Source organism: Micrasema longulum, unplaced genomic scaffold (assembly GCF_059751315.1).
Source record: "Micrasema longulum isolate JH-2025_06_02 unplaced genomic scaffold, ASM5975131v1 h1tg001560l, whole genome shotgun sequence".
NCBI classification, from domain to species: domain Eukaryota; kingdom Metazoa; phylum Arthropoda; class Insecta; order Trichoptera; family Brachycentridae; genus Micrasema; species Micrasema longulum.
In genome coordinates, this window is record NW_028278743.1 from 18260 (window position 1) to 45719 (window position 27460).

The 27460-nt window shown below is 36.4% G+C and overlaps 1 protein-coding gene across 3 annotated transcripts; it reads right to left on the reverse strand.

Moving 5' to 3' along the window:
* Positions 1-1879: 1879 nt before the first annotated feature.
* LOC148274890 (UDP-glucosyltransferase 2-like) lies at positions 1880-26480 on the reverse strand. Of its 3 annotated transcripts, none has more exons than XM_088236473.1 (9): positions 21846-21933; positions 17401-17581; positions 13970-14048; positions 11211-11400; positions 10068-10262; positions 7522-7726; positions 5785-6004; positions 4635-4854; positions 1880-2776 (listed from the first exon to the last, which is right to left on the reverse strand). In XM_088236473.1, exons 1-9 carry the CDS (start codon positions 21872-21874, stop codon positions 2509-2511), a joined length of 1587 nt encoding a protein of 528 aa, XP_088092599.1. In that variant the 5' UTR covers positions 21875-21933; the 3' UTR covers positions 1880-2508. The 3 variants fall into 3 exon arrangements, with proteins under 3 accessions (XP_088092599.1, XP_088092600.1, XP_088092601.1); XM_088236474.1 differs by lacking the exon at positions 21846-21933 and adding an exon at positions 26383-26480 and having other exon boundaries at positions 1882-2776; XM_088236475.1 differs by lacking the exon at positions 21846-21933 and adding an exon at positions 20744-20971 and having other exon boundaries at positions 1882-2776.
* Positions 26481-27460: the final 980 nt, after the last annotated feature.

The following is a 27460-nucleotide window of genomic DNA, read 5'->3' on the forward strand; positions in this document are numbered from 1 at the left end:
CCTAGACGCCGTCACAAACACGACCAATATTATCGATATTCATTTAATTCTCGTGTGGCTGTGACGTCACGCGATAGTCCTTAAAATACAGCTTGATTAGAGTGGCAGTTGTCAGCAAAAGTGACGACACAACTTTGTAGTAACGTCTAAGCAGTGATTTATATTGACACACGAAAAATCATTCGTATCTGACGTGGTTATTTATTTTTTAATACAATGCTTGACATATAAATTTTATTTATTTTTATTTTATATTATAAACATGAACGGCAAATCTGCCCTTTACAAACATTTATAATATTAACATATTTGACTTAATATATATATATTTTTTAACATGTTAAAAAATTAAACCAAAAATTATACAAGATTTATATTTAAAAAATTAACCTAAAAATTATACAGCATACTGTTTCACACAGCTAGGCAAAGTGAACAAAAACTGTGTATATTATGAAGTGCATTTATAAATAAATATAATTACCATAAACATATTACAACAGAGATGAAGAACATTTAAGAAAAGGTAATATAGAAGTGTGGCTGGTAATATAAACAGCTCCCCAGGGAGTTTAATCCAGTCCTTGTCTACAAAGGTTTGGACAAACTAAAAATATTGTTGATAAATTACCTGGTCCATGAAGAAGTAAAGAAATTGAAAAAATAATATTTTCAGGCGTTGCCTAGTCTAGTATGTAGGTGAAATAATTCAATTAGATGAATCTCACCCGCATAAATAAAGGTTTCATCTCTTCAACTTCACAAACATCAACAGATGAAAGAATTGAAGGAATATAGATGTTCAAACATAGGCAGAATGGTGAATGTTACATAGTGTGTAAAGTGGCCACTTAAACCAGCCATTGACAGGTCATAAGCCCTGTAGATGCCTAGACTTCTATATTACCTTATCTTAAATGTTCTTCATCTCTGTTGTAATATGTTAATATAAACAGCTCCCCAGGGAGTTGAATCCAGTCCTTGTCTACAAAAATTTGGACAAACTCAAAATATTGTTGATACACAGTTACTATACAGTTACAGTTACTACAGTTATTGTCAAATAAATAAACAAATTAACACATTACAACTGAGATGAAGAACATATTAGAGAAGGTTATGTTAGGTTATCACATATAGAGGGCTTATGACCTATCATTGGCTGGTTTAAGTGGCCGCTTTACACACTGTGTAACATTCACCATTCTGCCCATATTTGAACATCTATATTCCTTCAATTCTTTCATCTGTTGATGTTTGTGAAGTTAAAGAGCTGAAACCTTTATTTATGCGGGTGAGATTCGTCTAATTGAATTATTTCACCTACATACTAGACTAGGCAACGCCTGAAAATATTATTTTTTCAATTTCTATACTTCTTCATGGACCAGGTAATTTATCAACAATATTTTGAGTTTGTCCAAATTTTTGTAGACAAGGACTGGATTCAACTCTTTTTATTGACATATTACAATAAAGATGAAGAACATTTTAGAGAAGGTAATATGGACTTCTAGGCATTTATAGAGCATTTTTATGAGGCGAGCAAAAATCTTGTAAGAATTTTATGACCCCGATTAAGACATATCGTTGCTAAGCAGTCTAGGCATCTACAAGGTTTATGCCCTGTCATTGACTGTGTAACATTCACCGTTCAGTCCATATTTTAAAATTTTAGATTTTTCTTATATCTTGAATTTTTTTGATTTAATTATTTATTAAACTTTTTGTACATAATGTTATTTGTACATTGGCGGGCTTATTGCCAAATGGCAATTTCTTCCTACCAACTAATAAAATAAAAGTTTTATTTCAAAAGTTACAGAACTTATTCAATAGAAAAAAAAGATTAAAAAGATTAAGATGTAAAAAAATATAAATAATCGTATTTGTTTATAAATTACCTTAAATTAAAACTATTACTCAATGGGAAAAGGGAAAAAAGAGGAAAGAGGAAAAAGGAAAAAGGAAAGGAGGAGAGATTAAGGAAGAGAAAGGAGATGTTTCTTCAGACGTGATTTGAACAGAGATAATGTAGTAACACCCCTGATGGTGGATGGGAGATGATTCCACAGTGGAACCGCATGGACACTATATGAGTTAGAGAAGAAAGAGGAATTGTGGATGGGTATTAAGAGAGTGCTTCGAGAATTAGAACGAAGAGGTAAACCATGAACTGATAAGCGTCGACGCAGGTATATAAGAGCGTCAGGACTATGAAGCACACCGAACAGAAATGAGAGGCAGTGATAGTCTCTCCGCTGTCTGATTTTGAGCCATTTCAGTTGCCTACGATAATCAGAAATGTGGTCATATTTCCCAAGACCATAAATGTACCTTATGCATGTATTCTGAAGGCGTTCAAGTTTATCTAGTTGCTCACAGCTTAAATCAGTCATGGAAACATCAGCGTAATCTAGAATGGGCAGTAGTAATGCTTGTACGAGGGTGCATTTAGTACTAATGGGTAAGATTTGTAAGGTGAAAAGAATTTTAAAACACAATTCGTTAATTTGTTTTAATTTTATTTATGGTTTTATCGTTTTTTCTTCGTCTGCAAATCAAATAAACAGCGGTGATAAAAATCATTATCGGAATGGACATGACGAGAGCGACGTCCAGTAGAAGTGCTGAGAATAGGCAGAGATTCGGCGGAGTCTTGTTTTGCGTGACACCATTTTGTAAAGCGTATTCTGTGTAATACGCCAAGAGATTACTTGGGGAGATGGGGCGGTCGTGAAACTGCTTTTGGATGCTTTGAGCCTTTGCCGAATACCTGGAAATTACAACAATTCATTGAACAATCATCTTCCCCTTCTTCTTCCCTCAATGTGATGTTTCATAATAAATATTGTCAGCTTGGCAATTGTAATGACTGCGAAAACATGAAGTCTGAAAGCTGCATAAAATACCTGGGAGTTGACTAATCATCTTGAAGTAGTTGTTAATAAACTAAGATATTTAACCCATGTATTCAAACGACTAAATATTAACGCCCAGCTATATACAATTAAAATAGTTTATTATGCACTTGTACGGTCATCGCTTTCCTATGGAATAATTGGATGGGGGGGAGCTTGCAACAACCATATTAAACCATTAGAAACTGTTCAAAAATTTATATTAAAAATAATGCTTCACAAAAATCGCACTTTTCCCTCTTTCCAATTGTTCAAAGAAGCTAAAATTTTAGATCTAACTAACTAACTAACTAACCATCACGCCATTTCCCCGGAGGGGTAGGCAGAGAGGATAGAACGCCACACCACTCTGTCCTGGCACACTTCCTTTGCTTCCTTCACATTCATACATCTTCTCATGCACGCACGTCGATTATTTCGACTTTTCACATGACCACTTTCAAGAATTTGTTGTACTCGATCATGCCATGTCTTTCTCGGCCTTCCTCAACTTCTACAACCGGACACATTCGCATCATAAATCTTTTTAGCCGTTCTTTCATTATTCATTCGCTCCACATGACCGAACCATCGCAAAAGACCTTTCTTAATTTTGTCGATAATGCTTAACTCAGCCTTGCATTCTGCTCTAATTTCGACATTAGGGCACCTATCATACATTGTTTTTCCGCACATTCGCCTGAGGGATCGCATTTCAACAGCATTCAGTCTACTTTCGTCCCTTTTTTTCCAACTCCATGCTTCGCTTCCATACATTAGGGTCGGTACCAGAACTCCATTATGAACGGCTAATTTAGCCTCTTGCGATAGACACTTATTTGCTACGATAGACTTTAAGGCACCATTAACTCTGTTACCGGCACTAGCCCTCCTTTCAATATCCTTGTCCATATTTCCATCTCTAGTAAACATACTACCCAGATATACAAATTCTTCGACCTGTTTCAAACTATCTCCATTTACTACAAGAGATTTTAGATCTAAGACAAATATATTGTTTTCAATGTTTAAAATATATATTTAAGAACCAAAATTTATTTACAAGTAATTCAAATAGATCAAGTCAAAGAAGGAATCGCGTGTTGGAAATAGCACATTGTAAAATGAGACGAGGCCAGCACAGAGACATGCATATTTTATATTTAAAAAGTGGTCACTTCAAAGCGATTGTGAACTCTAATAAATCTAATCCAAGCAAAAACTAACTTTTGATAATTACCAAGACGGTATGTTTAACGATCGTCTGTATATATATACCGAGCGATTACGTATGACAGCGTTGAGAATGATGAAATTAGACGAGCGTGTAAATCTGAGTCTGGTATTAGATGGTTTGGTCATGTAGAACGAATGGACGACAAAAGAATGATAAAACAAGGCGTACTAAGCACAGTAATTGCTAATGAAAATATGTCAATCGAAACTAAACTGGCAGTGCACAATGGAGTTTTTAGAGAAGGGTGAAAGCCAAGCAAACGCGGTTGAAATGTGATCTCTTAGACGAATATGTGGGCAATCAATGAATGACAGGGTTACAAATGATGAAATCAGGCGAGAGTGTTAATCTGAGTCAAGAATACTTGAAAAGATTTAAAAAGGGTCTCTGAGGTGGTTTGATCACGTATAACGAATGGACGACGAAAAATGGTAAAACAAGTAAATATGGCGAATATGTAAAATTTGGCTGGTACAAGCTAGTTTGTTGGAACTTACTTCGGGTTATTCAGGAGTTCTCCGAGAACCCAAGTGAGGCTGGTTTCCGTGATGTTGGTATAGGCCATTTCGAGCCCATTCCCTCGCTCCTGAACCAACTTCGCGTTGTGGGCCTGGTCTCCGAATATAGGGATGACTAGTATTGGCACGCCTGAAAAAACGGCTTCCGTCGTACCTAAAAGGCCTCCGTGCGAAATGAATAGCTTCACATTGGGATGAGCTGAAATCGAAAATCATTTGACAAAGATTTGATTTTGTCCACGCTCTTAGTTAAACAAACAACAAGGCTATGTTTCACCCCCTGGAAAGTTATTAAGGTAAACAAACTACAATAGGGGTGGATAACATTAAAATAAAGAAATATGTTAGTCTACCATTAAAAGGGCTTTCTAATTACTTATCTTATAAGCAGTCACAAAAAATGTTTTTTGCAGATTACCCATACAAGATTCACTGCTCGCTACTGCTGCCTACCCATTAGGGTGGACCGATATTTTTTTTTCGGAATTTTGAAATAAAATTGGTCAAAAAACTTGCCTTTTGGATTATTCGAAATGCAAAAAATATTCGATACTACTTTTGACCCTCAACCAGAGCTTGAAATTTTCGAAAAAGTCGATTTTTTGCGCTAAACCGGTTGTCATTTCGTATTTAAGTAAGAAAATATGTCCAATTAAATTTTATAATATGCATTACACCTTATTAAATAAGCATCTAAGGGCGTGAGTTGCACTTTGTTTTGTAATAAATGGGTAGCATGGTTTTAATGAGCCATTGTTTTCGTCAATATTAGCCAGGCGCTCGACGGAATCAGTTCCGCGGAGTGTATTTTTTTTCCATTGCGGTAGTTTTAAAACGTGTTCAAATTTGTAATGTAAAGTTATATCTTTACTTTAAAAAAATATTTTATCAATAAAGATAATTAACAAAATGTTCAGACAGTCAAAAACTTCGAACCTCGTTTGAAGTCCAAAAGTAGTATGGAATATTTTTTCAAATAATTTTTAAGTTCTATGTGATTCAAAATGCAACTTTTTAGACCCCTTAACTTTGATGCCTAAAAAAAAAAAAACTTCATACATCATCGGCTCACTCTACTACCCATTGCTGCTGCTGCCACGTTTTTCTAGGCCTTTCTCTGCTTACTCACCCAGTATAGCGGCCTGGGGCATCCAGCTTTTAATTATCACGTTCTTCGGCTTCCCTGGCAGGTCCGTCTCAAACTTCCACAGAACGGTCTGCTTCAGTTTGGCCAAGGCGTTCAGCACCTCTCTCTTCGTGGCGTCAGAAAACTTGGAGCTCTTCAAATAACTCCCCATGCTGAAGTAGATGGCGCCATTCTTCGACTCGTCGAGGACTCTCTGCAGATCCTGGAAAAAAAAACTTGCTTGAAAAAAAAATTGCGAAGGTCGAGGCATTCACAGAGATTTCGACCTGCCATTGCAGGTCTTGGTAATTGCTTTACACACTGTGAAACATTCGCCGCTCTGCCTATGTTTGAACATCCGTGGTTCTTCAATTCTTCCATCTGTTGATTCTTGTGAAGTCAAAGAGCTGAAACCTTTATCATGCGGGTGAGATTCATCTGGCTGAACCGATTCATCTACTAGGCAACGCCTGAAAACAATCTTCATTATCATCATCGTTCCCTTTCCGCACCTAATGGTGCATAGGGCACTGCATTGGTACACCAATCGCAGCGTATATTGATCATTTTTGATACATAAAGGTAAGATGATCTGTCTTACGCTTCAGGTACCAGTCCAGAGACTATGAAATATTCTAGTGTGAAAACACCCCTTTAAATCAATATTTCATATCAACCATGTCGGGAATCGAACCCGAGACCTCTTGCATGGTAGGCTAACGCGCTGACCATTACAAGTCAGAACGTGTCCGGTGGTCCACGGTCTCCGCCTACGCCTGCGGGAAACGACGTGATGATTGAAGTGACTGTCGTCGAGTCGGAAACGCATGTCCAGGATGCTGGTTCCAAGCAGAACTGTATTCATTATTTGTAAATGCGTTTCACGTTCACAACACCGGAGTGTGTTTGTTGCGTGACAACGCTCGCCCGCACATGGCTAACGCCACCAAGGTTCGGTTGGGACATTTTGAGCCACCCTGCATACTCCCCTGATTTAGCGCCATTAGACTTTTATCTTTTCCCCTTCCTGAAGACACATGGGTGGAACAAAATTCTAACCGAGAAGAAGTTAAATAAGAGGTCTTGAAGTGGACGAAAGAGATGGCGGATAAGTTCTTTCTAGACTATGTGGAAAAATAAGCAATATATACAAGGTTTTCAGGGCCACACCGCGAAACTTTGGAGTTGCATTCCTCATGGTAAGCTTTAAAAAAAATCCTAATAAAAAATTTCCAAAAAAGTCATAAAAAAAATATATATGTGTGATCTGAAAATGGAGTAAATCTTTAATTTCTTGGACGAGCATCCTTTCCGCAAACCCCTACCCCTCCCCGACAAAAAAATGAGATAAAAACGTATTTGACCAACGAAGCGATACGCACCAGACGCTGTCAAGAGACACGGCTGGGTACGAGAGGAGTAGAGGTTTGTGGAGGGACTGCTAGTCCAAGAAATTAAAGATTTTTTCCATTTTGAGTTCATATTTTTTTTTTATTTATTTTTAAAATTATTTTTTGGAAAAATTTTATTAGGATTTTTTTTAAAGCTTACCATGAGGAACGTTCCTCTGAAGTTTCGCGGTCTGGCCCTCAAACACCGTGTATACAAACAATGTACTGTATTTTTTTTAAATATAAAAATTGAGTACGCTTACTCGATATACCTCTGGGGATATATCTCGTAAATAAAAACTCTATTTCTTAACTTGTAATTTGGAATAAAGGCAAACGTGTGTCTCACCACGGGTAAAGGCAATGGCTCGCCGATATGGAACCCCCCCACTTCGATGGTGTTCGGCAAAAGTGGTCTGACGATGTTCGTAGAAGGGTGAGTATTGGCGAAAGTCAGCGCCACTATGTTCCTCAAGTCCTCGAAGGGAACCAGCGCCTCTTCGTCAGGAAAATAACTTTTGTACAGCTCCATTTGATCGGGCAAACAAAACCATCTAAAATATAATTAAAACAATTAAGTTTTTAAGACACATTTAATTCTAATCAGTGCCTCGATTATGAACGCTATCTTCATCTGTAGATATCGAGACGGTATACTTAACTTCTGTGCTATCTGTATCTACCTCGGTATGTTCTACCGGCTTGTCATATCCACATCATATGATCGAAACAAGCCAATGGAATGACCGCAAACAATTACTCCGCGTTCCTTACGTCATTAACATTTAAAATAGTTCTCATTTATAGTTTAAATAGGCTTCTGTAATAAAAAGTGCTCACTTCAAAGCGATTATAAACTCCAATAAATCCAAATTCAAGCAAAAAATGCTCGCTTGAAAATGAATGTTGTATGACTTTTGGAAATCACCTAGACGGTACGCTTAACGATCATCTGTATGTATCTACCGATCGACTACAAAGCCGGCTCCTATAACGTCTCGATACATACACTCGGAAAGATAGTAAAAGAGATGGAAAAAATATAATAACTAAATTATTTTTTTAGAGTGGTAACTTTCTAATGCCTAGATACTCTTATTTGTTAATAGGACCGAATCTAGCGACATTATTTTCACATCTAGGCGTTCGTTTTATTAAAGTGACAGTTATGTCGGAATTTAATTCGACTTCAAAATTTACTTATTTCTCTCTCATATTTTTAATAGGATTTTAAGAAAAAAAGTGCCCACCTCAAAACGATTAAAAAAATTAATAAATCATAATTAAAGGAAAAGTTGCTCAGTAAAACAAATTTTTTGACACTTTTAATGCGTAGATAAACGTATCAAGGGGTTCTAGACTCTTCGGTATAAACTGATGTACTTACATCAAAACTTGATGGTGGGGGGATCGATAGTGTACCTTTATAGTCGGTCGGGAGACTTTTGTCTTCAACTATGACGTCATACTGAAGCATTTTAGGGCGTAGATATGTGTACCGCGACGTACGCTTCCCCTTGTTTCATATCGATGTACCGACCCAAAACTTGAAGGTGGGGGGTCGGTAGTATATCTTTTTAATCGCTAGAGGGATTTTTATTTTACATTTTAAACTATACCGTCAAGGTGACGGTATGACGTCTTTATCTTCCCATCATAATCGAGGCCCAGGTCTACCTACATAGCCAATTGAAAACCTCGTTCTAAAAATATCAAATGTCTAAAATTGTTCAAATCAAAAATATTGGATTTTATAATTCTCTGTCTGTGTGTCCATACAATCGTTCTTTGCGAATATTTCTAAAGACATTGTCAAACTCACTGTTTGGCTGATGTTTAAAAAAATAACATCTAATTTTTTTAGTATATTTATTTATTTATTTTTATTTATTTAACTTTTTATCCATAATGTTATTTGTACATTGGCGAATGGCAATTTTTTCCAATCATCCAATAAATTAAAAGTTTTAATTTTATAATTTAAGTTACAGAACATATTCAATAGAAAAAAAATATTAAAAAGCTAATTACCTTAAATCAAAACTATTACTCAATGGGAAAAAGGAAAAAAGAGGAAAGGGGAAGGGAGGAGAGATTAAGGAAGAGAAAGGAGATGTTTCTTCAGACGTGATTTAAACAGAGATAATGTAGTAACATCCCTGATGGTGGATGGGAGATGATTCCACAGCCGAGCCGCATGGACACTATATGAGTTAGAGAAGAAAGAGGAATTATGGATGGGTATTAAGAGAGTGTCTTGAAAATTGGAACGAAGAGGTAAACCATGAACTGATAAGCGTCGACGCAGGTATATAGGAGCGTCAGGACTATGAAGCACATTGAACAGAAGTGAGAGGGAGTGATAGTCTCTCCGCTGTCTAATTTTGAGCCATTTCAGTTGCCTACGATAATCAGAAATGTGGTCATATTTCCTAAGACCAAAAATGTACCTTATGCATGTATTCTGAAGTCGAAGTTTATCGAGTTGCTCACAGCTTAAATCAGTCGTGGAAACATCAGCGTAATCTAGAATGGGCAGTAGTGATGCTTGTACAAGAGTGCATTTAGTACTAATGGGTAAGAATTTTAGCAACCTTCCAAGTGAGTGTAGACTGACAAATATTTTGCGGCTTAATTCATTAGTATGAGCTCGCCAGCAGAGATGTTCATCCATTTATATCTCTTCAAATGCAGCCCTGATGAATGGCGAATAAAACAATAACGCTCCTAACTTGTTTTATATTAAACAGATGAAGATTTTAACAGCTATAAAAATGCCCATGACAAAGCTCATCATTTTGCAAATAACCTCGCGTAAATCGGTCCAGTAGTCACTTAGTCTATCGAATACATTTTTGGATCGAGGAATAATAATAGCAGTAATTCCCAGCTTACTTGTATTGAATTTCCTGAATTATCCACACGCCCGCGTTGACCACTCTCTGCCAGAGGTCCATCTGCGAGGAAAACCCCAAGAAGACGTTGGGGATGGTGGAGGGGGAAGTCGGGTTGCCGGTGAACTGTGCCAGGCCGTGAAAGGGCGACACGGAACTCACCAGGATTACCGGGCAGTTGTACTTTACGCCGAGACTAAAACAAAAATTGTGTTCACCCTTCACAGCGTCATGTGTCAGTCTGTTGCGAGCCATTTCTTCTACTCCATCACGTCATTTCCCCGTAGGGGTAGGCAGAGAGAATGGACCGCTACACACGTCTATCCGTGCATACATTCCTAGCTACCTCCACATCAATACGTCTATTTGCCTCTCGGTTCTGCCCGCTTTTGACATTTTGAATTTTAGGTACCTAAGTATTTAAATTTATTTCAACAGAGAGGGAAAACATTTTTGAGAAAGGAATGTGGAAGTCTAGGCATTTACAGGGCTGTCATTTGCTGGTTTAAGTGGCCACTTTACACACTGTGTAACATTCACTATTCTACCCATGTTTGAACATGCACATTTCCTCGACTCCCTCCCTAGGGAGGAAATCCAGCCAGTCTGCAAGCATTTGGACATAATCAAACCTAAGTAATTACTTATGTTTATGTTTGAATTCCAAAACATAAATAATTAATTTTCAAATATATAATCATTTTTGCAAATGTCAAACTCTGCTCTTCTCGTCAACAGGAGTGCATACTATTCAGAAACGCGATTTTGAAAAATGTTGATATTATTTAAGTATTACCAAAAATCCAGTAAAAAGAAATTAAAGAAATTATAAGGAATTTAAAAAAATAATCTGTCTGGAATCTGTAAAAAACGAATGTTGTTTGCAAACATAAAAATAAATAAAAAAATTATGCACAAAAAATATCGTCTTTTCAATGTTCTTGGATATGCATTTTAGGCGAATGCAGCCCTGGTGAAGGATAAAAAAACATTATATTAATAAATTGAAGATTTTAAGCGCTTTAAATATGGTCGTGACAAAGATCTACATTTTGCTGAAAACTGCTTGTAAATCGGTCGACTAATTATGCAGTCTATAGAGGACATTGTCTTTTATATTTATAGATAGATATTTTTTTATTACCCGATCATTGCCTCGTTCATAAAGTACTCCATTATGATCAAATCAAAGGACTCAGTTCGGTCGGCCAGAAGACTTTGAAATTCCGGACTGTCCAAAGGAGCCTCTGTGAGGAGTTTGGCCATCGCCGGGGTCCTCGTCAGCTCGTCGAATTTCGTCTTCCAGGATGCTTCAAGGCTTATTAAAGTTTCCTCTGCAAGCATTAAATCATTTTTAATCATTAAAAAATACTACATCATTCTGAATGTGTTGCAAGGCATTTGCAGAGCTTATGACACCTGTCGTATATTACAAAAAATAGTAACGTATCCGTTACTCTATGAGACCAAGAGCCCTGCGCTGATTTGGGATAATGGAAAGTGGACGCATGCATATTATTGAATAATTCCAACAAAAAAATGATTTCATAAATATATATATTTACAAATCTTTTCCCTTGGACAAAATCCAAACTTGTACGCTTCTCCTGAAGATGGCTGAATGCATTCGCTGGTTCCGGTGGCCACTTCACACACCGTGCAACATTCACCATTCTGCCAATGTTTAAACGTCCACGTTTCCTCAACTCTTCCATCTGTTGACTCTTGTGAAGTAAAAGACTTTAAACCTTTATCACGGGGGTGAGATTCACCCGGCTGAACCAAATCACCTACTAGGCAACGCCCGAAAACAATTTTTTAATTTTTATACTTTTTCTTTTACCGGGTAGTTAATTTAACAATGTTTTGGGTATGTCAAAATGTTTGCAGACTGGCTGAATTTCCTCCCTAGGGCGTCATTCAGAATTAAATTTGTTGCAACAGAGAGGGAAAACACCTTTGAGAAGGGAATATGGAAGTCTAGGCGTTTACAGGGCGGCTTTTGACTGTAATTGGCTGGTTTAAGTTGCCATCTTACACACTGGGTAACATTCATCGTTCTGCCTATATTTGAACATCTATATTCCTTCGACTCGTCCATCTGTTGACGTTTTTGAAGTTAAAGAGCTGAAACCATTATTGTTGCGAGTGAGATTCATCTGATTGAATTATTTCACCTACATACTAGACTAGGCAACGCCTGAAAATACTTTTCAATTTTAATTAGCATATTACAACAGAGATGAAGAACATTTAAAAGAAGGTAAAATAAAAGTCTAGGCATCTACAGGGTTTATTATGACCTGTCAATGGCTGGTTTAAGTGGCCACTTTACACACTGTGTAACATTTACCATTCTGCCCATATTTGAACATCTATATTCCTTCAATTCTTTCATCTGTTGATGTTTGTGAAGTTAAAGAGCTGAAACCTTTATTTATGCGGGTGAGATTCGTGTAATTGAATTATTTCACCTACATACTAGACTAGGCAACGCCTGAAAATGTTATTTTTTAAATTTCTATACTTCTTCGTGGACCAGGTAATTTATCAACAATATTTTGAGTTTGTCCAAATTTTTGTAGACTAGGACTGGATTCAACTCCCCGGGGAGCTGTTTATATTAACATTTTACAACAGAGATGAAATTTTAATACTTCTTCTTGGACCAGGTGGATTCATCAACGCTCTTTTGAGTTTGTCCAAATTTGTGTTAAGCTAGGGTTTCCTAGGACAGCGGTGCCCGTATTTTAACGGCCGTAGTGAACGGTGATGCAGTGGACAGCCGTCGTAAAGGTGACTAGAGTGTGGTTTTCTAGGAAAACGGTGTTATCAACACCATTTAACACCGTTTTCCTAGGAAACCACTCTCTAATCACCTTTACCATGGCTGTCCACTGCATCACCGTTCACTACGGCCGTTAAAATACGGGCACCGCTGTCCTAGGAAACCCTAGCTTTAAACTGAGGGCTTCTAAGGGGTCCTCAGTTTAGGGTTTGTACATGATTGTTACACTCTAGCATTAGTTACAATCACAAATGAGTATCGACGTGCTTAAAAAACATGGCAACATTTTTTTAGCTTTTTCTACAGTATTTTCCATACGTTTGTTAAATGTGAGTTTACTATTTTTCATAGTAAACGCCGATTTTTCGCCAGTGAACTGTATTTATTTGAATTTATTTATTTCAACAGAGAGGGAAACATTTTTGAGAAGGGAATATGGAAGTCTAGGCATTTACAGGGCTTATGACCTGTCATTGGCTGGTTTAAGTGGCCACTTTACACACTGTGTAACATTCACCATTCTGCCCAAGTCTGAACATCCACATTTCCTCAACTCTTCCATCTGTTGACTTTTGTGAAGTAAAGGAGCTGAAACCTTTATGACGTCAAATCAACTACTAGGCAACGCCTGAAAACAATTTTTTATTTTTTATACTTCTTCTTTTACCAGGTAGTAATTCAACAATGTTTGATTATGTCCAAATGCTTGCAGACTGGCTGGATTTCCTCCCTAGGGAGTTGTTCATATTTAAATTTATTTCAACAGAGAGGGAAAAAATTTTGAGACAGTGTGTAAAGTGGCCACTTAAACCAGCCAATGACAGGTCATAAGCCCTGTAAATGCCTAGACTTCCATATTCCCTTCTCAAAAATTTTTCCCTCTCTGTTGAAATAAATTTAAATATGAACAACTCCCTAGGGAGGAAATCCAGCCAGTCTGCAAGCACTTGGACATAATCAAACATTGTTGTATTTATTTGACTTATGACCGCGATCGCGTAAGCATGTTTTTTGTTCATTGCGATCGCACAAATGCTTAGCATGTATTTAAGCACGTCGATAGTTATTTGTGATTAAGCTACAGCGTCGATGTACATAAAAAGCGTTAAACTTGCCTTCAAATCCCTTGGGTCTGAGCAATTTTACTTCCCGACAGGCCGGACTTTCTGACGTAAATACAGTTGCAAATGTCACCTGAAAAATGAAAAAAACACGTCAATAAAGGTGTAGCTAACGCGCTACCGGCGTCGTGTTGTGGTTTCGCTGCGTCACTAAAGCTAGGGTTTCCTAGGACAGCGGTGCCCGTATTTTAACGGCCGTAGTGAACGGTGATGCAGTAGACAGCCGTCGTAACGTCGACTAGAGAGTGGTTTCTTAGGAAAACGGTGTTAAATGGTGTTGATAACACCGTTTTCCTAGAAAACCACACTCTAGTCACCGTTACGACGGCTGTCCACTGCATCACCGTTCACTACGGCCGTTAAAATACGGGCACCGCTGTCCTAGGAAACCCTAGCTTTACGCACACGTCCCGATCCACTGGTTGTAAGGCAGCGGAGGCTAGGCGATCTTGCCAAACTCAGGGCCGGAGATGTCCTCAGAAGGGCCTCTTACTTCAGGTTGAAGTTGCCGGTTCGCCGTGGTCAGGAATCCGCAGGGAGAGAAGTCCAAAGTCCAAGTCCAGGGTGAAGCGAAGGTGTCAAGCGAAGTGAAGTAGAATCGAGTAGAAAGCCGGGTCGGGGAGAAGCGAGTAGAGATGAGTAAAAGCCAAACGTCAGAGAAGAAGTGTCGTTTATTTTTGTCTGTACACGTTATATACAGTTCGCGCTACGTGCCCCACCATTCACCCCGCCAAACGGGTCTAGAGAGAGCGATAGAGAAGGCCGCACGCCCGCTCTATCTGTCTCCCTCCCTCCACGCACTACCCCCTCCAGCTCTCACAGCATTCTTGCGGCGGCAACGCAGCGCGAAACGATGAACAAAAAATATACTTAAAACTAATTTACGAACTAAATGCCTATTCTAAATGTCTCGGTATGGAAAAGGCCACCCCCAAAGGGACAAATACTAGTCTTTATTGGAGGGCCGGCTCATTTCTAACACATACCGAGATCCCTAAATCTAAACATCTTAATCCAGCGCAGTGGCGGTCCCTACAAGGGCCGCTTTCCGTTTGTCGTCCGTAACAAAAGGAAAATATAAATCATTGAGTAATGTACCATTATAGCCTAGATTAAGCTTTACAACATGTAAGATTTTGTTCGTTGTCAGAGTAGCTCCTACACCAGTTGGCGATTACAGGAGAAATCTTCGGGCGCATGGTATACAAATATATTACTAAAAAACTATTTTTTAGAAACACAAAACGTCGCCATATAGAAAATTTCATTAATTCTCTGTTTTAAAAAAATTAAAAAATCAATTAAGTTTTGAGGCGTGGTTAATAATTATTTTTGTTGAGGTGTTTTTTACGGAACCACGGAACAAATAGTCCTTTATATTTATATATTAGTCAAATTTGAATTTTATTTTGGTACGTGTATTTTGTACATACATAAGAGTCTTAAATACATAAAATAAAGTAATATGCTAATTAAAAATACTTAACTTCAATATCAATACATAGATGGCGCTCCAACTCGCTTGTGAATGGTTTCTCATTAAATAACATATATACAAAAATCAAAAATGTTACCTGTGTGGATATTCGCTAATAAGCGGAATGGGGAATGTTGTAGTACCTACTTAAAGTGGCCACTTAACCCAGCCAATGACAGGTCATAATCCCTGTAAACGCTCGAATATCCATAATCCTGAATATGAAAAAATCCTACCTCATCTCTGTAGGGATATAAATAAAAAAAATAAATAAAAAAAGAAAAATTGAATTTATTTCAACAGAGAGGGAAAACATTTTTGAGAAGGGAATATGGAAGTCTAGGCCACTTTACACACGTCGCCTAGTATGTGAAATTATTCAGTCAGATGAATCTCTTCGCAACAATAAAGGTTTCAGCTCTTTTACTTCGCTAAAATCAACAAATTGAAAAAATTAAGAAATATGGATGTTCAAACATGGGCAAAATGGTGAATGTTACACAGTGTGTAAAGCGGCCACTTATACCAGCCAATGACAGGTCATAAGCCCTGTAAATGCCTAGACTTCCGTATTCTCTTTTCTAAGGTATTTTCCGTCCCCTCCAAGCTTTATATTGTATTTTTTTTAATTTTTTATTGTTTATACAGGTGTTCATTAAACCCTGTCACATCCGAAACCACGATGATCAGTTTGAGCAAGATGACATATTGGCACATTTAAATATTTTTTTAGAACGAATAAAATTTATAAAATATCAAAAAAAGCAAATGGTTGCTTACTTCTGCAGCGGTGAAACGAGGTAAGCAACCATGTGTTTTTTTCAATACTTTATTTAATATATATATATATATATATATATTTATATATTCATTTAACTTTATGTACATAATGTTATTTGTACATTGGCGGGCTTATTGCCAAATGGCAATTTCTTCCAACCAACCAATGAAATAAAAGTTTTATTTTTATAATTCAAGTTACAGAACATATTCAATAGAAAAAAAAAATTAAAAGCTAATTACCTTAAATCAAAACTATTACTCAATGGAAAAAAGGAAAAAAGAGGAAAGGGGAAAGGAGGAGAGATTAAGGAAGAGAAAGGAGATGTTTCTTCAGACGTGATTTAAACAGAGATAATGTTGTAACATCTCTGATGGTGGATGGGAGATGATTCCACCGCCGAGCCGCATGGGCACTATATGAGTTAGAGAAGAAAGAGGAATTGTGGCGGGGTATTAAGAGAGCGCATTGCGAATTAGAACGAAGATGTAAACCATGAACTGATAAGCGTCGACGCAAGTATATAGGAGCGTCAGGACTATGAAGCACATTGAACAGAAGTGAGAGGCAGTGATAGTCTCTCCGCTGTCTAATTTTGAGCCATTTCAGTTGCCTACGATAATCAGAAATGTGGTCATATTTCCCAAGACCAAAAATGTACCTTATGCATGTATTCTGAAGTCCAAGTTAATCGAGTTGCTCACAGCTTAAATCAGTCATGGAAACATCAGCGTAATCTAAAATGGGCAGTAGTGATGCTCGTACGAGGGTGCATTTAGTATTAATGGGTAAGAATTTTAGCAACCTTCTAAGTGAGTGTAGACTAAACAATATTTTGCCGCTTAGTTCATTAGTATGAGCTCGCCAGCAGAGACGTTCACCCATTTGTACTCCTAGATTGTTAACGGATTTCCTGTATTGAATATTGGTACCATTGATATTAAGAGGATTAAGTGAAGATACGTCTAGCTTACTAAGCAATCTTTGACTACCCGCAAACATAATTTGTGTTTTAGATGGGTTTATTAGTAAACCATACTCTTTCTATATGTCTTCTTGCTCATACTGATCATCGTGGTTTCGGATTTGACAAAGAACACCTGCATGTAAAAGCCTAATGGGTGTGAAAAATTAATAAAACAAAAAAATAAATAAATACGTTCTGACCTCGTGGCCTCTGTCTGTTAGGATCTCAGCGATTCTTCTCCCAAGAATGTAGTGGCTCTTCGTGGGCAGTTGGGTTATCAGCAATATTTTGCTTGCCAAAACGCCACTCATTGAAGAAAATACAAACGAAATTAATAACAACGATTTGATATCCATCTCGCTTATTATTTTGGACAGGAACCTGTGAACAAACAAAAAATGTAAAGGAATGGGCTATCATCACGGATTTTTTTATTAGCTAATAAATTAATTTGAAAAATCACAAGACAATCGGTACTACTCTTATTAAGATCCGTTAAGAAATAAGGGAGATATAAAGGATTGAAGTCTAGTCATTTGAATATAAATAAAAACAGACAATTCATGACGTCACCAAGTTTGACGTCATCGTATGCGAAGATAGTTTTTACGTAAAAATTTATGATTCGAGTAGAGTAGGTGGAATGGGGTGACTTTGTTCAGTTTCGAACTTCAAACCTTCGTAAAAGAAAAATTAAAATTCTTATTTTTTAAATGAGAAAATATTATGTTGTATGAGCGAGAAAATAATAAAAACCTTCGGAGTGGGGTCGCTTTGATACATCATGATTTTATGAGTTTGTTTTAAACATTTCATTTTATTTTTTACTTTATTTAGATAAAAAATATAAGTATACAACGGATACAACATTACTACTAAATTTATAAATTTTATTCGGGGTATATATAATAATGCGGGGTAGCCGAATCCCCCATGTATGCTCCGCGATTTTGCGTAGTTTTAAAGCTATAATTATTTTTATTTGAATTTATTTCGACAGAGAGGTAAAACATTTTTGAGAAGGGAATATAGAAGTCTAGGCATCTACAGGGCTTATGGCCTGTCAATGGCTGGTTTAAGTGGCCACTTTACACACCGTGTAACATTCACCATTCTGCCCATATTTGAACATCTGTATTCCTTCAATTCTTTCATCTGTTGATGTTTGTGAAGTTAAAGAGATGAAACCTTTATTTATGCGGGTGAGATTCGTGTGATTGAATTATTTCACCTACACACTAGACTAGGCAACGCCTGAAAATGTTTTTTTTATATTTTTAATTTCTATACTTCTTCATGGACCAGGTAATTTGTCAACAATATTTTGAGTTTGTCCAAATTTTTGTAGACAAGGACTGGATTCAACTCCCTGGGGAGCTGTTTATATTAACATATTACAAAAGATATGAAGAACATTTAAGAGAAGGTAATATAGAAGTCTAGGCATCTACAGGGCTTATGACCTGTCAATGGCTGGTTTAAGTGGCCACTTTACAAACCCTACCTGACCTCTACGACTGAACTGTACAAAAAACACACCAGTTTGACATAAACTACTTGACTAAAATTGAGACCTTAAAAATTGTGCACAAAATGCATACAAGACGACGACATAATATTAGTCAAAAATGCCGACATGCACAAATATAACACCAGACAACAACAACACTATCATATTGAAAAAGCAAAGACAAACACGGGACAGTCAAAAATACTACATAATGGACTTAAACACTACAACGACCTACCTTACTACTTGAAAACTTTTACTGGAGACAAATTTAAAATCAATTTGAAAAAGCACATGATGACTGAACTAACTAGACTAGACGAGGCATAAAATGACTTGACAATATTGAATTTCTAATGTAACCCTAACGGGTTTTTTAAAATTGTAAATAAATAAAAAAAATGCGTTGCATCAAAATAAATTAACTAATTATTGACAATAAAGTTACTTTTATTTGACCGGCCGCCAGGGGACCATTTAAAGTTAAGTGCGATCTGCCATCTGTCAAAAAAGCGTCGTGAGTGTTAAAATCTATTGATCGATCTGTGAAAAGTTGCCCAAAATGTCCATTTTATTTGATTTTTCGTCTTCCGATGGCGAATTTATCATCGAGTATATTCTAAACTGAAAACAAAAACTGTTCAAACCACGAACGGACCATTTTTGTGGGAAGAGTCCGACTTTATCGCAAGATTTCGAATGTCAAAAAAGTGACGAACTAATAATTATTTTAATTTTTGATTGTTAATTATTTTTCAAAACACGGGACTTGATCATCAGCGGCGTGGTGTAAAATCAATCTAAATCATCACTGTATTGAAATGCTGTGTATTTATTTTTAAATAGAGCTAGATTGAGCTCAGCTAACTCTTTCTGGGCATTTAAGGCTGCCATAGTTGCCCGAAAAATGTCATTTTTTGCTCTGTTTCTTGAGTAAAAAGTTCTTCATTTTATTTTAGCTTTTGCTCTTTTAATTTTTTATCTAGTTCAAAAAGGACGATGTCCCCTTTGTTCTTTTCTTCTCCGAATGCGCGGTGCTGCTTCGCCCTTTCGCACACACCGAAAATTGGAACGAAATTCAAACGTTTGTGCCCAAAGACGCACAGACAGACTTTGGGCACAAACGTTTGAATTTCGTTCCAATTTTCGGTGTGTGCGAAAGGGCGAAGCAACACTGCGCATTCGGAGAAGAAAAGAACAAAAGGGACATCGTCCTTTTTGAACTAGATAAAAAATTAAAAGAGCAAAAGCTAAAACAAAATGAAGAACTTTTAACTCTAGAAACAGAGCAAAAAAATTACATTTTTCGGGCAACTATGGCAGCCTTAAATGCCCAGAAAGAGTTAGCCGAGCTCAATCTAGCTGTTTTTAAAAATAAATAAACAGCATTTCAATACAGTGATGATTTAGAATTATTTTACACCACGCCGCTGATGATCAAGTCCCGTGTTTTGAAAAATAATTGACAATTTAAATTCAAATAATTTTTAGTTCTTCACTTTTTTGACATTCGAAATCTTACGATTAAGTCGGACTCTTCGCACAAAAAATGGTCTGTTCGTGGTTTGAACAGTTTTTTTTTTCGGTTTAGAATATACTCGATGGTAAATTCGTCATCGGAAGACGAAAAATCAGATAAAATTGACATTTTGTGCAACTTTCACAGATCGATCAATGGATTTCAACTTCAACACTCACGACGCTTTTTTGACAGATGGCAGATCGCATTTAACTTTAAACTTAACTTCAAACGGCCCCCTAGCGGCCGGTTAAATAAAAGTATCTTTTTTGTTAATATTTAGTTAACTTTTTTTGATGCAACGCATTTTGACATAAAAGTAACTTTTATTTGACTTTAGCCCTGATTCTAACTAACTTTTGTAGATGCAACCGGCTCTTAGTAAAATATTTGACCGCAAAGTTAATGCTTTAAATATAAATAAATACTGCTAACTTTATTTTTGATGTTTGAAGCACTATTTGCTTTTTACACTAATTTATTTAAATTTATTATTATTTAATATACTACTCACTTGTCTTAATTTCCTCTTGTAAGCAAAAAGTTTGCAAGGACACAGCCAGCTCTCAGCGCTGCCGGATTAGCATTGATACCACATGATATAATGATATGGGAGCACTTAGCCAGTAAGTGACAATCTCCTATTATTCACACAAGCGTAGTCCTGCCCGAACATTGGCTAGCCTGCCATTAGCTGTGCCGCGATTATGAACGCTATCGTCATCTGTCTATATCGAGTCGGTATACTTAACTTCTGTACTATCAACATATTACAACAGAGATGAAGAACATTCAAAAGAAAGTCATAAACAAGTCAAGGCATTTACAAGGCTTATGATCTGTAAATGGCTGGTGTAAGTGGCTACTTTCATAAGCCCTGTAGATGCCTTGACTTACGTCATGTTAAATAATATTTGATGTTTTGAAGATAATGTCGGTCAAATGTCCGCCACAGAGTTGTTTAATCCGAGGTCTAATTTTTATTAGTTCTCTCATTAGATTAGTAGGGTAAAAGAATTTACCACCCTGGCAACACTAACGAAATTTCCATTTTGTTTCCCCGACAATCTGACAGACGAAAAATAATTCCATTTTTAAGTAATGCATTTGTTATATACACATTCATTTGCCAATTACACATGAAATGTGATTACATCCGGTTTCTTTAAGATTTCTTCAATCACATTTCATGTGTAATTAACAAACGAATGTTTAAGTACCAAATGCAATACTTAAAAATTGAATTACTTTTCCATCCGTCAGATTGTCGAAGAAACAAAATGGAAATTTCGTTAGTGTTGCCGGGGTAGTAAATTTTTTTACCCTACTTTGCTCATCTAATGAGAGAACTTATAAAAATTGGACCTCGGATTAAAAAACGCCGTGGTGGACATTTGACCGACACTATCTTTAAAACATCAAATATTATTTAACACGATATGAAAATACCCGTTGTATGTAAAATAAAATTTTATTTATATTTTAAGTTTAAAGTTCATTAATTAAATTACTCTTATTAAATGACCCTTGACTTATCTACTCTGTTGTGTCAATCAATATTTCCGCGTGCACAATACAATTTTAGAGAAATTAACAGATTGCTTTTTTTAACTTACATTTGTGTTCTGATTATTTTTTTTCCCATCTTGGAATTAATTATTGGACACAGTCCGATGTATTCAAATATGACTACGCTCCTTCTGGACTATCCTTAATTCTTTGATCCAAACATTGGAAAACAGACTAAATTTAAATTACTTGCTTCTCTTTAAATTTATTTCAACAGAGAGGGAAAACGTTTTGAGAAAGGAATATGGAAGTCTAGGCATTTACAGGGCTTATGACCTGTCATTGGCTGGTTTAAGTGGCCACTTTACACACTGTGTAACATTCACCATTCTGCCCATATTTGAACATCTTCTCAACTCTTCCATCTGTTGACTCTTGTGAAGTAAAAGAGCTGAAACCTTTATTCTGTGGGTGAGATTCATCCGGCTGAACCAAATCACCCACTAGGCAACGCCTGAAAACAATTTTCCAATTTTTATACTTCTTATTTTACCAGGTAGTAATTCAACAATGTTTGAGTATGTCCAAATGCTTGCAGACCGGCTGGTCATAAGCCCTGTAAATGCCTAGACTTCCATATTCCCTTCTCAAAAACGTTTTCTCTCTCTGTTGAAATCAATTTAAATACGAACAACTCCCTGGGGAGAAAATCCAGCCAGTCTGCAAGCATTTGGACGTACTCAAACATTGTTACTTGCTTCTCGTTTGAAATGATCACGTCAATGTCCGATTTCTGTGAACTCATTAATGTGAATTATGTGCGAGTGCCTGGTCGAGTTACCCGATGTAATGCTCGGCTCTACCGCCGTCCGTCGTCGGCCAATTACAGCGCCAGTAATGCGGATGCATGACTCGCGAACCAACATGCTAACAGCTTTGATGTCTTGTAAATATTAAATAGATCTTAATATTTGTTTATATTGTATTTTATAACATGACGTACCTAGCTGATTTGAACCTTTAAACTGCATATTTGAAGTTTGTAATTATTTGTTTATCTATTTTTTTTAAATATCTAGCTTCTACAGCTTACTTTTTAATTTTTTAATATATTAATTTTTTTAATATATTAATTTTTTTAATATATTAATTTTTTTTATTTTTTAAATTCAACTGAACTTCTAAAAACACAGTCCTTAATTTTATTTCTTTATCTTGTATTTTTTAAAATTTATGCTGTATATATATTCATCTTCTTTTTTTATACCAACTTTACTTCTAAACACTGCTCTATCTTTTATGGCTTCATATTGTTACAATATTTGAGTTTGTCCAAATGTTTGTAGACAAAAGACTGGATTTCACCCCTCGGGAGTCAGAGATGGAGAATACCTTAGGAAGGGGAATATGGAAGTCTAAGCATCTATTTATTTATTTGACACTTTATATACATATTCAATATGTATACATATAAGGGCGGGCATATTGCCTTAAGGCAATTTCTTCCTACCTACCCAAACCGTTCAGTTTGAGAAAATTATAAATACATGGACATATTGAATCTTACAATTTTATACAAAAATTAAAAGCAAAGATTAACAAAAATAAAAATATATAATAAAAAAATTAGCAGTATACTATGAAGAGAGGAGAGGGGATGGGAAGGAAAGAAGAGGGATAAAGGAACAATTTAAATATTTAGATAGTGATATTTCAATCTTGACTTAAATAAAGAAGGGGCGTCTCTTACATTAGTGGGTAGATTATTCCACAATCGAGCGGCTACTACTACGAAAGAGGAGGCAAGAAAATTAGAGCGATGACAGGGTATTAAAAGGGTTCTCTCGTCACTAGAACGAAGAGATAGTCCGTGTTGTGAAAGAGGTTGGATGAGCTCTCTCAGATAAACAGGCGAAGTGGGATTATTTAAAATATTGTGAAGAAGTGACAGAATGTGAATGTTTCTTCATGCCTGATGCTGAGCCAGTGTAGCTGCGTGCGCTACTCGGTTATGTGGTCAAATTTGCGAAGATTAAAGATATAACGAATACAAATATTCTGCAATCGTTCTAACTTATCGTGCAATTCAGAGTTAGCATTTGGATTACATACATCCGCGTAGTCAAGGAGTGGAAGAAGTAAGCTCTGGACTAATGTTTGCTTAACATTAATTAGCAAGACATTCTATAATATTTTAAGTGAGTGCAAACTGCTATAAAGTTTACGACTAACTTCGTTAACCTGATCGTGCCACCCTTAATGCATAGGAATGATAATACCCAAGTTTTTGACTGAAGTCATGAAGGGAATTTCTGCACCATCTATTTTAAAAAGATAGATGGTACAGAATCTACAGGGCTTATGACCTGTCATTGGCTGGTTTAAGTGGCCACTTTACACGCTGTGTTGCTGTGAAGTAGACAGAGTTATCGTCGACTGTCTTTAAAGAAAAACTGATATTTGTGCACGAAAATGAGTACCGTAAAAGCATACAACATGAGAATTGAACGTGATTTGAGACGTTACTTCCGCGCCACATAAAATTTATTTTTACTAATTTTTCACGTCTATAAGGCTTTTACACACATGGAAATTATATAAAACGTGAGTATACAAACAACATAAAATTTAAAAAATACAAAATAAAGCTTAACAAATTACAACAGGGATGGAGAGTACCTTGGAAAAGGGAATGTGAAAGTCTAGGCATCTACAGGGCGTACGACCTGTCATTGGCAGGTTTAAGTGGCGTGTAACATTCACCATTTTGCCAATGTTTGAACATCCATATTTCTTCATTTCATCCATTTGTTGATTTTAGTGAAGTTAAAGAGCTGAAACCTTTATTGTTGTAAACAATTTCCCAATTTTTATACTACTTATTTTACCCGTGCCTCGATTATGAACGCTATCTTCATCTGTATGCGTATATCGAGACGGTATACTTAACTTCTGTACTGTCTGTATCTACCTCGGTATGTTCTATCTGCTTGCCATATCCACATCATATGATCGAAACAAACCAATGGAATGACCGCAAACAATTACTCCGCGTTCCTTGCGTCACTAACATTTAAAATAGTTCTCATTTATATTTTAAATAGGCTTCTGTAATAAAAAGTACTCACTTCAAAGCGATTATAAACTCCGATTAATCCCAATTCAAGCAAAAAATGCTCGCTTGAACATGAATTTTGCATAACTTTTGGAAATCACCTAGACGGTACGCTTAACGATCGTCTGTATGTATCTACCGATCGACTACAAAGCCGGCTCCTATAACGTCTCGATACATTCACTCAAAAAGATAGAAAAACAGATGGAAAAAATATAATAACTGAATTATATTTTTAGAGTGGTAACTTTCTAACGTCTAGATACTCTTATTTGCTAATACGACAGAACCTAGCGACATTATTTTCACATCTAGGCGTACATTTTATTAAACTGACAGTTATGTCAGAGTTTAATTCGACTTCAAAACTTACTCATTTCTCTCTCATATTTTCAATAGGCTTTTAAGAAAAAAAATGCCAACCTCAAAACGATTAAAATTTTTAATAAATCATAACTAAAGGAAAAATTGTTCGGCGGGGCAAAATTTTTGACGCTTTTAATGCGTAGATAAACGTATCGAGGGGTTCTAGACCCGTCGGTATAAACTGATGTACCTGACATCAAAACTTGATGGTGAGGGATCGGTAGTGTACCTTTGTAGTCGGTCGGGAGACTTTTATCTTCAACTATGACGTCATACTTAAGCTATGTCATTTTAGAGCGTAGATATGTGTACCGTGACGCACGCGTCCCCTTGATTCATATCGATGTACCCGCCTAAAATTTGAAGGTGGGGGTCAGTTGTGTATCTTTATAATCCCTAGAGGGAATTCATCCGATGTACTGACGTCAAAACTTGATGGTGAGGGATCGGTAGTGTATCTTTGTAGTCAGTCGGGAGACTTTTATCTTGTTGATATGTGTTCCGTGACGTACGCTTCCCCTTGATTCATATCGATGTACCTGACTAAAATTTGAAGGCGGGGGTCGGTAGTATATCTTTATTATCGCTAGAGGGAATTTATCTTCAACTATACCGTCAAGGTGAAGGCCCTGGTAGTTGATTCGACGATGTTTTGAGTATATCCAAATGCTTGCAGACTCCCTAGAGACATATTCATACTTTTGTTATACTGTAATTTATATTGTGCAAATATTATTTTTGGTATGTACATATATTTACATATTTATACACACACAATTCTGGGTTTTATCCCAAGGGGGAGTAGGTATATTATTATTTATATCACTACAGAGATGGGTAGAATTTTTGTTTCAAGATAATAGCTAATAGATAAGCTTTAATACTTAACCTCAATATCAAATACATAGATGGCGCTCCAAACGCGCTAGCGAAAGCTTTCCCTGTTTCATGACATATATACTAAAACCAAAAATGTCACCGATATGGATATTCGCTAATAAGCGGAATGGGGAATGTTGTAGAATTCTACATAAAAGTGGCCACTTGAACCCAACCTATGACAGGTCATAAGCCCTTTAAACGCTCGAATATCCATAATCTTGAAACAAAAATTCTACCCATCTCTGTAGTGATATAAATAATAATGTGCAAATATTGCTCACCCTTTTTTTCCAAGTAAAGTCTTTATAAAGACAAATTAAACTCTGTAATCTGAGCACAATTTTTCGTCCAACTAAATCTAAAATTGTTTGAACCCAACAAATTAAAAATATGTTTCATTATATAATCATAGCTGTGTTATCTCATAAAATAAGAGATAACACAGCTATGTTAAACACTGGAATATACAAGGTGGCCGGAGACGTGACGCCCAAAGCAGAGGCGGTTTCTTCGCATGTGTGTAAGAACAGCTTAGACATCCAGAGTAAAATTAAGCATCGAAAAATAAGAGGGATTATCCACAGAATTAAAAATAGTCCAGAAACCGCGTACGCACATCAAACAGGAGGCGACTCAACTACTCGTGAATGAGTAGGTTTACGTTTTGCCCCATTATAGTCCTAAAATATAGCTTGCTTAGAATGACAGCTGTCAAACTAATTTCATTGGTGATGGGAAAATTCTGATCACTGGTCGAATCGATTTTATCAGTTATTTCACGCAATCATGAAACTCTGTTTCCGAAAATTGATATGAAAAACGCAAAAACAAGCGTATTATAGTGTGCTTCAGACAATTATTCACCAAAAAATGAGACATTTATGCTTTTTTCATGAACAACATCAAATAAATTACTGTTTTATTCGATCAATTTACATTGATCAATTCGTCCATCTCTGACGTTTTTGCAAAATGATGTAACCTTTGTAAGAACGTCGTTAATAATTAGGTGTATTTTCGTTTTAAAACTAATTTTATATATTAATGTTTCAAGCATTGTATTAAAAAAATTCATTAACACGCCAGATACAAATGATTTTTCGTGTGTCAATATAAATAACTCCTTTGACGTTACGACAAAGTTATGGCGTCACTTTTTCTGACAACTGTCATTCTGCATGAGGAAATGTTGATGTTCAAACATGGGCAGAATGGTGAATGTTACACAGTGTGTAAAGTGGCCACTTAAACCAGCCAAGCACTGTAAACGCCTAGACTTCCATATCCCATTCTCAAAAATATTTTCCCTCTCTGTTGAAATAAATTTAAATAAAAATAATTGTAGCTTGAAAACAACGC

What these genes read in the sequence shown, in the direction of transcription:
- LOC148274890 (XM_088236473.1), bottom strand. Translation starts at nt 21,874, where the DNA reads ATGGGAAAAAAAATAATCAGAACACAAAT. An exon ending in CAGACCCAAGGGATTTGAAG is followed by an intron (nt 11,401 to 13,969) that starts GCAAGTTTAACG and finishes TAATGCTTGCAG; the next exon opens with AGGAAACTTTAATAAGCCTT. An exon ending in AGCCATTGCCTTTACCCGTG is followed by an intron (nt 6,005 to 7,521) that starts GTGAGACACACG and finishes TTTTTTTTCCAG; the next exon opens with GATCTGCAGAGAGTCCTCGA.